We start from the raw sequence: 12,153 nt of genomic DNA, 5'->3' as shown, positions 1-12,153 counted from the left end.
TGAACGAAAAATGTTAGGCCTAACGTCAAGAGACAGGAAGAGAGCGTTGTGGATCAGAGAGCTAACGGGGATAGCCGATATTCTAGTTGAGATTAGGAGGGAAAAAATGTAGCTGGGCAGGCCGATCTAATGCGTAGGATCGATAACCGGGGATCATTAGAGTTACAGAATGGATACCAAGAGAAGGGAAGTGCTGTCCATGGACGGCAGAAAACTAGATGAGGCGATTATGTTGAAAAATTGCAGGCGCGAGTAGGAATCTGCAAGCCATGAAAGGGGTAATTGGAGATCACAGGGAGAGGCCTTCGTCCTGCAGTGGACGTAAATATGGGCTGCTGCTGATGATGAAGCTACATGGCCGGGTTTGTGGTAGGGTTTGTTAAAGCGAAACTTGGTTTGCCTAGTTTCCAGGGTTTCACGTGGCTGCCTGGCTGCATGAATGCTGGGTGTTGGGTTTGTCGCTATCTCTGCGGACATATTTGTGCATATGTACACCATACTTATGGAACAGTACCAGCGATCAAAGTGACTTGTGCAACCCGTGTATGCTGAAAAAGTATGCAGGTATAATATAAAAGGTTACTATATTAACTTCCCACATAAAACCTGAACATAGAATGTCGGCTCACAGGCATCTCTAAGGCACCCTGAATTGTTAATGGAATTGCGATTATATTTAACGAGTTCCTGGATTTACTGTATTTTCTTTGATTTAGCTACTCATTATCTTCGCTCGACAAGCATCATACATCGTCTTTGTCCTTGCGATTTCGGCGCAGCTTGTGAGCGATGCTGTGCAAAACAATAAAAATTGCATTGCAATAAAGTTGGCCTTTTTGGTGGATAAACTTGAACATTCAATGATATTACTCGCTGCACAGGAAGAAATTATTCAAAATTTCACGCATCACCGTTAGTTGTAGCGCATTTACCGTACTTTTAAAACTATAGGTAATGGACTATGCTAGTTTAAATGATTAGATTTTGCGGGCTGCCGAATATCTATGGATGTCAACTATATATGAATTTTTTTTTGAGCTCGCAAGTGTACTTGAAAAAATCAAGTTCATATTGCGGCTGTTAATATTGCCCGCGCTAACACTCCGCGATATCAGCTACGCAATTATCATCGTGGCTCACGAGCAATATTCCCAGCCTATATTGGTAGCTCATGATGTGCAAGCGAATGCTGCTCACAATACGTAAACTGGTTTTGAGTGCTTCGACTTCTGAACACATGCACGAAACCTCGTAGCGAAATGTGCCATGCATATATACGGAACTTCATGGATGCGCAAAAGGATTAGAGACTTTGACTACAACTGCTACTGAGTGACTACTACCCAGAATTTTGCTTGTTCACAATAAAATATTTGCTTATCTACTGTATACTGGTTAATCCCTGCAGACTATCGAGCGGCTACACACTATCTAAAAAAATCCCACGGAAGCTCCTCAGGATCAAATAAAGGTCACTGTCTGTCTGTCTGTCTGTCACACCCAAATTGGCCCCTGTGGAATATAGACGGGTGTGGGCCATAGTTCGAGAAAATACGGCACTTAGGCGATTTACTGAACTTCATATAAAGTGCGACATGTGCAATAGATCTGCAAATAATTTTTTTTTTCATTCTACCGCATTTACTGGTAAGTCGGCTAAGTGTCAAGTTTGATGATTGAGAAAATCGCTGAATGCCAGCGAAAATACCTGCCCTTGAAAACACTCCTTTATATCTCTGCCTCGAAGTTGCAAAAATTAAGCATATTACAGCTATATATATATATATATATATATATATATATATATATATATATATTTACAGTTATCAGAGGCTTATTGGCGGTGCGTTCGTTCCGTACAAGGACGCTACGAATACGAATGGCGAGGCAGAATGAGGCTCCGTCTCGAAAGACACCAGCGACCAGCAGAGCGCGCCACGCGTTTGAGATGCTGTTGGACGAAGGCGCGTCTTCTTTCAGATGCGAAGCATCTTATGCTCGGGGCTATGTCACTCCCTACCTCCCTCCATCCATCCAACCGCCGTGCGTCCACACCCCTACTGCGCATGCGCATCCTCCTCCTCTCCTCTCCTTGTCTCATCTCTCCTCTCGGCATTCCTCCTCTCCTCTCCGACGCTCCTCACCTCCCCGGATTGCGCAACGAATGGCAACACCTGCGGCTCCGCGCGCGATAATGCGAAGCAGCTTAGGTTAGAGGCGCGACGGTAGGCGTCCCAGAGGCACCGGCAACAGTCACCAACGCCGCGCGCGTTCGGTGCGAACGCGGGCAAAACGCCGACGGCGTCGACAACAGTTCTGCGCGTTGCTGGTGTTGCTGCATGTCCAAGTTTATACAGCTGATAAAACTACCTTGAGTCGACCCCATGGCTGCTTCGCATACTACTCAGGGTTCCCCTACGGGAAGATGGTGTAATGTTTTTATTTCACAATATATATATATATATATATATTTGCACGTTCACAACAACCAATCAAACAGAACCTTGAAGAAGCACTTTGTATATCTAAGAACTATATATTTTTAGTATAAGAACTAATACTCGTGATAAGATGCAATTGAAATAACAGTGCGCGGGTAGAGGGCGTCAATACTGAGAGTAAAGATTGTGTGCTTACGAGGTCGTCAGCTATGATAACCACGATATCGGGTGGTGGCTTATCACCCAACACTGCAGGGAGGGCCGGGAGTAGCAGTGCCAGAAATAATAGAACAGCTGCCACTGGGCTGAAGAAAGAGAAAAAGAAACACATTAGCTCAAACAACTCGTGACGCATTTGTCATACATTGCGCCGTATATCTTCCCCAGAGAATTGCCATCTCATCTTGAAAATGAAGTCAGCATCGCAATTAATTTAGGTGTAAAGCAGCTTCGACAAACAGCTTAATATGCGCAATACTAAAAGTATGTCTTAAATAGTCTGAAAAGGCAACTGAAGTTTGTGACTTGCATTCGGTCTCTTGAAGCGATGGAGCTGTGTATGTAACTAAGCCAAGGAGTCAGAGAATACGCATCACAGGAAGAAAATCTGGAAATTAGTGTTTTCAAAAGCATTTTGCGGGAGTTTCAAGGTAAAGGGCAGGTTACGGATGTGTTTGTAAGAGGCATTGTCATAGTATAGTTAAATTGACATGCAAAATCACTCAAATAGGAGGAGTGAATAAATGACTCAAAGTCTTCATTGGGCGAAATCTTCATGAGAAAGCAAAGAAAACTAATGTGAGAGTGGCAGCGGTAAGCAGTAGTGCCAGTACCCCTTAAAATGAATCGTACTGCTCAAGCCCTACTTATACATGTTTCATTGTTCATTCCAGAGCATTCGGCGGCGGTTACGTACATTTGACAGCGTAACAGCTTTATTTGAATCGATTTGCATTGTCACTTTGCAATAGGTGACAAGACTCACTAGCTTCGAATACATTACGTTGATCTCGCGGATAACGTTAACATGATAGCAATAGTAATTTTCTCTGAACTATCACCACGAAAAATAAAATCAGCCCAAGCGTTTATTCGGCAGCATTTTCTTACATTACGCATCATAATATTTCTTTTGACATTCTGGTCACTCTAGCCCTCTAACAGTTCAGTCTCACTTAGCTCTAGCAGATCATCTGAAATACACCACGACGGGTGTTAATAGAGCGGTGTGGATCACAGTGACACGAAAATCTCCTACGTCTCACTAGGTTATGCAGTCGAATAGGAGCCGGCTCCTATTGTCTCTATCAAGCACTTTGCAAGGAGGCAGAGATGGTCCTCACCGCCTTTTCTGGTTTTACACTGTGAATGGTATGGTAGCGGGGGAAATTGTCTTCATGGTGGCCAAAAAATATGAAAAGTTGTTTGGTAGGCCAGCTTTTCTTGGCCGATAGTGAAACACAGGAAACAAAACTAAGCCATGAAAATAATATTGTTACGGAGATGTTGGGAGTATACGCCGAATGTATTTGCAATATATATACAAGCAGAGTTAGTGTGGACAAGATGGCTGACCAGCAACAACACGCAGCGGCCAGCGTCTCCCAATTTTCACCTTTTCTCTTCTTTTATCCTTCCCTAACAGGACCCCCGGGTGCTGAAGCGCCGTCTCGGCGCATGCCAGGTGAAAAACAGTGAGCGGAGTATGAGCTTCACCCGCCAAACGTGCACGATGTCGACAGGCGTCGGACGTGAGGACGGATCAAACTGTAACGGCGAGATCTCATAATTGACGCCCTTAACTTGACGTAGGACTTCATAAGGCCCTATGTAGCGAGAGAGAAGCTTCTTAGAGAGGCCGACACGATGACATGGTGACCAAAGGAGCACCCAAGCACCAGGGGCGAACTTGACATCACGATGGCGCCGATCGTAGCGCTCTTTTTGTATGTCCTGCGATGACAATGGACGAGATCAGGCGACTTGACGCGCAATGTCAGCGCGATCGATGACTTCACGAGCGTACTCAGTTGCAACACGTGGCACAGAAAGTAGGATGGTGTCAAATGTCAATGCAGGGTCGCGTCCATACAAAAGATAAAAGGGTGAATATCGTGCGGTGTCATGTCGGGCCGAGTTATACGCAAATGACACGTACGGCCAGCAGTGCACGGAGTCCCAGTCGCAGTGATCGTTGCAGACGTACATCGATAGTATCGCTGTGAGTGTTCGGTTAAGACGTTCCGTATAACCATTCGAATGTGGGTAGTAGGCGGTGGACAGCTTATGCTCTGTGGCACAAGAGCGGGGTCGTCAACAACTCAATACGAGAACGAGCGGCCGCGGTCTGTAACTATGAAGGTGAACCGTGGTGTAGGATGACGTCGTGGAGGAGAAAATCTGCGACGTCAGTTGCGCAACTAGTCATCAACGCCTTTGTCATCACGTAGCGTGTGGCGCAATCGGTAGCGACGGCGATCCACCTATACCCTCTAGTCGTCGTCGGACGAGGGCCAAACAGGTCAAGGCCTACGCGATAGTAAGGTTCAGAGGGAACTTCAATTGGATGTAGTCATCCGACAGGTGGCAGGGGATATGAAAAAAAAAAGTCGGAACGTCGAATAAAACACACATACCTGCTCATATGAGCCGCGTTATTCCACCGTGAGACGAGTCAGTATGAGCGCCTGAGCTACTCAACGGCGACTGTGATCCAGTTACAAATATCGGGCTGTTAATTTATTACTCATTCTCGCTTTTCTTTAACTTCATCATACTTAGTTTGCGCGTGTCATAAAGCATTATTAGAGAAAATGTGCTCACATAAGCGCTCATTTAAAGGCCGTGTTGTTCTCCCACAAAAACGCGGATGCCATCGCTGACACAGTTGGTATATAACTGAGCGAGGCGGCTGTTTATGCTGCTGTACCGAATGTACCGTACGTCTCTTGTTTCGCGTTTGACGCAGAGATAAACCGTATATCTCAGGAATTAAGAAATGCGTGAGCATACCAACACGTACAAACCGACCCATCTACGTTGCGAATACGAGCGGCAGCCTACGGGAATGGTGACCTACAGATGTTGGCACAGCCGTTGGCACAGCCGTTGGGCCCAGCGCTGTGTCGCTGCTTGCAGATTATTGTGTAGGCGCCGTGCGAAGCCAAGAGTAGTTTATTTCAAATCGCTAAGGCCAGAACTGAACTATAAAAGCAGTTTCATTCGTCCTAACTTGCTTACTTTTCAGTACAGGTCCGCCGGTAGCGGGTGCATGAACTCGACGGAGCCAGGCCTAAGCTTCGCTGAAATCAACATTGGCTCAAACTTCATGTGCACGGCTTGAGAGGGTCGAAGCCTTGCGCATTTCAACCTTTCAACTTCGTAGGCATGTTTTGACTCACTTTGAGCGCGATTATTTATATATACCAACGAAGGCGTTGCGGCTATCGCGTTATCGGTTCGACGGCCTATCGCGCGGGTTTCGGTCGAACGATGGTATAGGCACGGCGATTTTCTCGGTGCCGTCGACAAGAAAGCCCGTCGCAGTACCAAAGCCAGTCTTACGTTACGCACACTTTCAGTACTGCACTGACGTCGAGCTACCAGTGTAGTTTCCACGCGGTACATGGCACGAGTTGTCAGTAGCGCGCGTCCGAGCGGTTTTTTTTTTTTCGGGGGACGTTTCCCCCAGATGGGGCCGCACGGCCGCGCGCGCGACCCTTCCAAAACGTTTCGCGACTAATCCGCCAGGGCAGGGCGCATGCGCCGTCGGGCCGTGAAAAAGGCGTATTCGCAAGTTGCGACATAACGACGCACAGAGCGGTAGAGACCCGGATAGAAGAGCAGGCGTCGTACGCGGTCGTATGTACGCAAGAGTCCAAGGAGTCCCGCCGTTGGTGCATCGGGAAGTTGTTCGAGAACCACGGATTGCAGATGACGAGGAAGGACAAGGAGAAACTCAGGACCCTCAGGGTTGATATTGCGGCGGTAGAGGCGGCTGCCGTGTAGCACGAACATGTGGCACGTGCCGTCGGTGCTGCCAGATTGCACACCAGCGATGGTGGGCTGCAAGGATTCGTCGCGTTATGGTTCAGCGCGCATGTCGTTCATGTGAGTGAAAGCCACCACGCAGGTCTCTGGGTCATGAGCAACAGCATCAGGAGGATTGACGGAGTGACGAGAGAGGCAGTCACCGCTCTTGTGCAGACGTCCAGACTTGTAGATGTCAAGAAATAACAATTCCTGGATCCGCGAAGCCCAGCGACCAAGCCGTCCTGTCGAATTCCGGAGGGAAGACAGCCTGCAGAGGGAATGGTGGTCTGTTCCGACCGAAAACGTGCGGCCATACAAATATGGCTGGAACTTGGCGACAGCCCAAACCGAAGCCAAGCACTCCCACTCGGTGATAGAGTAATTTCTCTCAGAAGATGACAGCAGGTGGCTGGTGTAAGCTATCACGCACTCGGTACCATTCTGCTGCTGGGCGAGGACAGCGCCGGATACCGGGGCCGCTTGATTCGCTTGCTTCAGTGTGGACTTCAATCGGTGCAGATGGATCGAAGTGTGCAAGCTATGGGAGGTTGTAGCCTCGCAGAAGAGAGTTCATTATTCGCTCAAATGTCGCAGGAGAATTGCATAGGCCAAAGGGCATCCCTTTGAACTGATATAAACCATCAGGTGTTATGAAGGCCGTCTTCTCGCAGTCCATTTCATCAACAGAAATTTGCCAGTAGCCGGATCGAAGATAGATGGACGAGACGTATTTAGCTCCGTGCAAGTAGTCCAAGGCGTCATCGATGCGTGGTAGCAGGTAATAACCTTATTTAAGTGGCGATAGTTGACGCCGAAATGCCAGCTACAATCTTTTTTGTTCACAAGGACGACTGGCGAAGCCCAAGGACTGGCTGATGGTTCGATGACCCCTTTGCGGAGCGTTTTGTTCATTTCTGATTGGATGACTCTACGTTCTGCATGCAATACGCGATAGGGAAGCTGACGAATAGGATTCGTGTCCCCAGTGTTTATACGGTGGTGAAAAGGAGATGTTTGCCCTTAAGGCCTAGTCGCCGAAATCAAAACGTCACTATACGATTCGAGCAGGAGACGTATGGCCTGGGCCTGATCAGATGTGAGGTCAGGTGCAATTATTTTCGCGAAGTCATCCAGTGAAGGAACCAGATCGAGTTGTGAGCTGCAATTGGTGCTAATAAACCACTCTCGGCATTCAGAATCTCAATGTCAAATTCGGAAGTGCTAAAAACGCTGGCCAAGAACATTGCGGCTGGAAGCACTTGAGGGCACACGTTGAAAATTCAGAAGCGGAAGAACGACGACGTTATTGGTAACCGTGACCAGCGTACGCGGAACAGCAACGTTCCGGTTCAAAAGCTTGTCGACGATGAGGCGAAGCACATATTCACCGCCAGGTTCTTGTGGCTGTGCGGTCAGTGCGACGTAAGTGACTGCCGCGGGTGACAGCCGCACTTCTTGAAGTGAGCACAGGCGCGGTGGGGCGATGCTCGGAGCATCGGGGAGTTAAGGCTATTCCAACTGAAGGACGCCGGTTGCGCAGTCTATGAGAGCAAAATGATTGGATAAAAAACCAACCTAAGGATAACGTCGTGAGGGCAGTTGTCGACCACAGCAAAGAGAACAGAAGTTGGGCGGCCGGCTATATTTAAACGCGCAGTACACATTCCAAGAACAACCAACATGCCACCGTCGGTCGCACGAGGCACTTGTGCAGATGCTGGTGTGAGGGCCTTCTTTAAACGTCTACGTAGCCTAGCACTCATCAGCGATACTTGGACTCCACTGTAGACGAGTGCTGGGACAGGTACGCCGTCTACTTACACTTCTCTTTGTGGGCACGGAGATAGGAATTGCTGCAGTAGTAGTCAATGCAGCACCACCTCCGAGGGCTGCACTTCTCAGTTTTCCGAAAGGGTGCGGCCGAAAGCCACAGGGGACGAAAGGCGGCGTGGCTGCGGTGAACGGGAAGATGAGGTGACGTGTTTGCGGTGAATGAGACTGGTGTCCGCACGCTGATGGTGAGCGACTGTACTACGTGTTCCTGGCAGAATTGCCAGCGCAATTCGACTCTGCGTTGTGCGTCACACGGCGGGCATTTCCATCAAAACAGCTCAGGTTGGTCGGCGTGGGAGGTTTTGAGGGCCACGAGTTGCGACAGTATCGGGCTAGATGCCCAATGCGGCGACAGATGAAACAAATCGGCTGGTCATCCGCAGTTGTCCACTCAGTCGGGTTGCGATAGCGCGGAGAGAATTGTCGGGGTGGAGCGAAAATAGTAGAAGGGCGTTTGTTGATTCGGGAGTTGGTGACAGCAGAGACAGAATGTAGACCAAAGTTTTCAAGTTCCTAGCGAACGATGGCTTGTACGGCTTTCCTCCCGGCTTTACTCCTTTCGCGTGGGAGATTGAGTCGCCAGTTGCCCTTGCGCCTGGTTGCAAGACACGCATTTAGTGCCGCAGCTAAACGTCGCCTCCTCTCCCGTCCCTCCCTTCCATCCCCCCACGGCCTTTCGCACGACCGGAGACGTCGTGTTTGCTCTCCGCCTTGCGTTCGCTCTCCGTGAAAGCGCGCGTCCCTCACGTACTTTCACTCGCACATACAGCAAATGGCGCGCGGCGACGAGTTTATCACCGTAGGACTTTACACGGAACCTCACGGCGACGACGACGACGACGACAGGAATGCGCTTGGAGTGTCAATATAATTGCTATCGCAATAATAATTTAGATACAAACATCGCAAAGTCCACAGTGGTCTCAAAAAGTGCTAGTCTAATTAAAATGTCATTAACGTAGAGGCTAAAAGGCATGCGGCCCAGAACGCTTCCTTCCGTTTAGTATACAAGAAGAAAAGACGACAGCTGGATTTTGATGTACATCAAATGTTACCGGTCTGACAAGTAGCCATTATGCGATAGCTTGTATAACAAAATATTGTGACTTCAGCAATGAAAAGCTTTACTAAAATCAATGAGTAGTTGCAATGTGAAGAAACAATTTGGATGTTTTTAGCACACGTTCTTTGAGTGTAAGCAAAGCTGTTTTTGTAAATCTGAGCACCAAATAAGACCCTACTTTCTTTTTTCGTGAAGATTACACACTCGAGAAAAAGAATACTTTCCTGATCCTTATAAAAGTGTAATAACTCAGATTGGTTTGCAATTTGACAAGTCGTTTCTGTCGCCTCCCGTCAGAAAATATATTTACTCTTTGCACTTCTCATTTGCTCAGGAAACACCCCTAACTGAAGAGTCACATTGAACATATGCTAATATGTGACTGGTGGATTGATGTAAACGGAATTTACAGGCTTTATCTGTATGTTATCAACGTCAAGTGCATTACTGCTCTTGTGATTCATAATGGTACTGTATATGTTCGAGTGCTAACTAGGAGTTGGAAATAAGCTTCCAGAAATGGCGTGTAACCTATATACAGGGGCACTATTTGGTTGTCCATGCTAAGAAACATTACCATTTGCATAATGCCTATTGAAATGGTCATGCGTTCTACGCGAAATTTAGCTGTTATGGATTATAATGTCTGACGGAAGGCGGCACGTTTCTCGCAATCAAGGACCTCATTTATGGTGCGCCACACTACATCATTATGCTTACTCGTGGCGTCTTCTAACAATTTCTCATGAGAGACAATCTTCCCACACCTAAGCTACGTATTTGATCTGTGACTGTTTTTGATCGACTCCTATTATAAGCAGCTATTATAAGGCTTATCTTTGTTACTTACTATATTGAATAGTTCTTGCGTAACCCCGGATTTTCGTTTGTTTTTAGTCTGATGTCCTTGAAAGGAATATGTATGCTGCTAGTTTGTGCAAACGCGGTAAAAAGGAATGTGTAACAATGAAGTCAGTTATTTCTGCTAAAAAGGATCAGTTATTTGAGCAACAATTCTTGTATGAACAATTGCATATTTCGGTTAGATGTTGTACTGCAAATAAGTTTGGCCAAGAAGGATGTTTTTCCACATTGGTTCCATAGCATAGCGTCCTGACTACCCTTGTTTAGTATCACGTATTTACTACTGTTCGTGTGCCTCCGTCCCTCTCCTTCCCCCTTAATAAAAGAAACATGTTAAAATATGTAGATACCTACGGTTTGACGGACACTGGGCAGTGATAATGAACAATTGTTGTAGCTGCTAAATGGCACGGACTAGCAACTGAATTTATATAGTCACATTGAGACAACATTCTATCTCATATAATGGCTGCCTAGCTTCTAAAACAAGCTAGGCAGCCATAAAAGAAGCAATAGCGCGTTTGTTAGTCATACCTTGTACGTCTACATATACTTGTAGGTGCGGGCAAGTACATGCTAGCTGCTTATTCATGAAGTTTGCATTCAGGGACACTTTCCTGATATCCAGCTAACCGAACATGTAGATGATACCCGCTTGTTACAGGTGGAATTGTTGACAGGAGATGACATTTATGCGGTACAAAGACACCATAGAAGCTGTTCATGCAATCATGTTTGGCAACGTGGTTGGACACTGAAGGGAATTGATGCATTCTTTATGCAGTGTACCCTGTACTAAAATTCCAAGTTTCTGATAACTTACCGAAGGACGTCACAACTTTGTTTTGACTTCAGGTAGGTATAACCTTCGCACACTACTTCCTACAGAAAATTCGGCGCGCAGAATCAGTGCGATGTGCTCGCGCTTGACGAGATCAGAACATCTCACATGCGTTATAAGCTTGTCAACATTATGACTAGCTGAGGGGAGACCATTATGCGAACTTAAGAACAATTCGGAGTCCATGCGCTCTCATTAGTGGTAATTAGTGGACCGTGGCCTTCTCCAGGCATTGCGATGAGGACATCAAGTGTGAGGCGAAATTTGCTTGCTTCGTGCAGCCCTGCTTCCAGGTACTGATAGTGTATGTATGTACGCTAGACTAGAACTTTACTGTTAGTTGACTTTAGTGTGCACTGAATATTCGTGCGTTCGAACTTTCTTTTACACTCATAAACCATTATGGGTTTTACGTGCGAAAACTACGACATGTTTAGAGGCACGCTGTAGTTGGGGCTCCGGAATAATTTGGACCACCTGGGATTCCTTATCGTGCACGTAAATCTAAGACGGGTGTTTTCGCATTTCGCGTTTTACACTATATATATATATATATATATATATATATATATATATATATATATATATATATATTCATTGTAAAGGAGCAGAGACAGACACAGCACCCGTTCCTGGGCCGGCTGTTCTATATTCTTCGTCCTCGTTTTCCCCTCGTTCGCCCCCTAGCGCCCGGTGTCCTAGCGCCCGAGCCCAAGTGCATCTCATTATCTAGATTACGCTCGGCCACGCTGCTGAAGATAGCTCCGGCGGTTGTGAGGGCGCACTGCTACTGGAAACCCGTTGCATCGTGGTCGTCGGAAGTAGTCGTCGATAAGACCGTCCAGCGCAACCAGCTCCTCGGTGGGTCGGCACTATTTTTTGCGCTCTGGTAGCACGTCTCGTCGACGACCACTCTGTCGCAGTTGGGCACGTAGGGCCGGAGACCCTGCACGATGAGCAGCCGCTCTGCTCAGCTGTCGCGTGCCCTCTCGCAACGCTGCCGCAAACTGACCGAGGCCCGCCGTTGGTCTCGAATCAGCCGCGACCGACGAAAAACCGCGACCAATGCGCGACTGGTC

The 12,153-nt window shown here is 47.3% G+C and overlaps 1 protein-coding gene across 1 annotated transcript in view; it reads right to left on the bottom strand.

The window, feature by feature from the left end:
• The window catches only part of LOC119454191 (arylsulfatase B-like), a 54,378-nt gene that overhangs the window by 27,177 nt on the left and 15,048 nt on the right, over positions 1-12,153 (bottom strand). Inside the window, exon 2 of the mRNA XM_049668207.1 lies at positions 2,638-2,746. Coding sequence (XP_049524164.1) covers positions 2,638-2,746 — 109 coding nt within the window. The remainder of the gene's footprint in view (positions 1-2,637; positions 2,747-12,153) is intronic.

This window comes from Dermacentor silvarum, chromosome 5, assembly GCF_013339745.2.
Source record: "Dermacentor silvarum isolate Dsil-2018 chromosome 5, BIME_Dsil_1.4, whole genome shotgun sequence".
Lineage (NCBI taxonomy): Eukaryota > Metazoa > Arthropoda > Arachnida > Ixodida > Ixodidae > Dermacentor > Dermacentor silvarum.
This window is presented reverse-complemented; position numbering and strand designations above follow the sequence as displayed.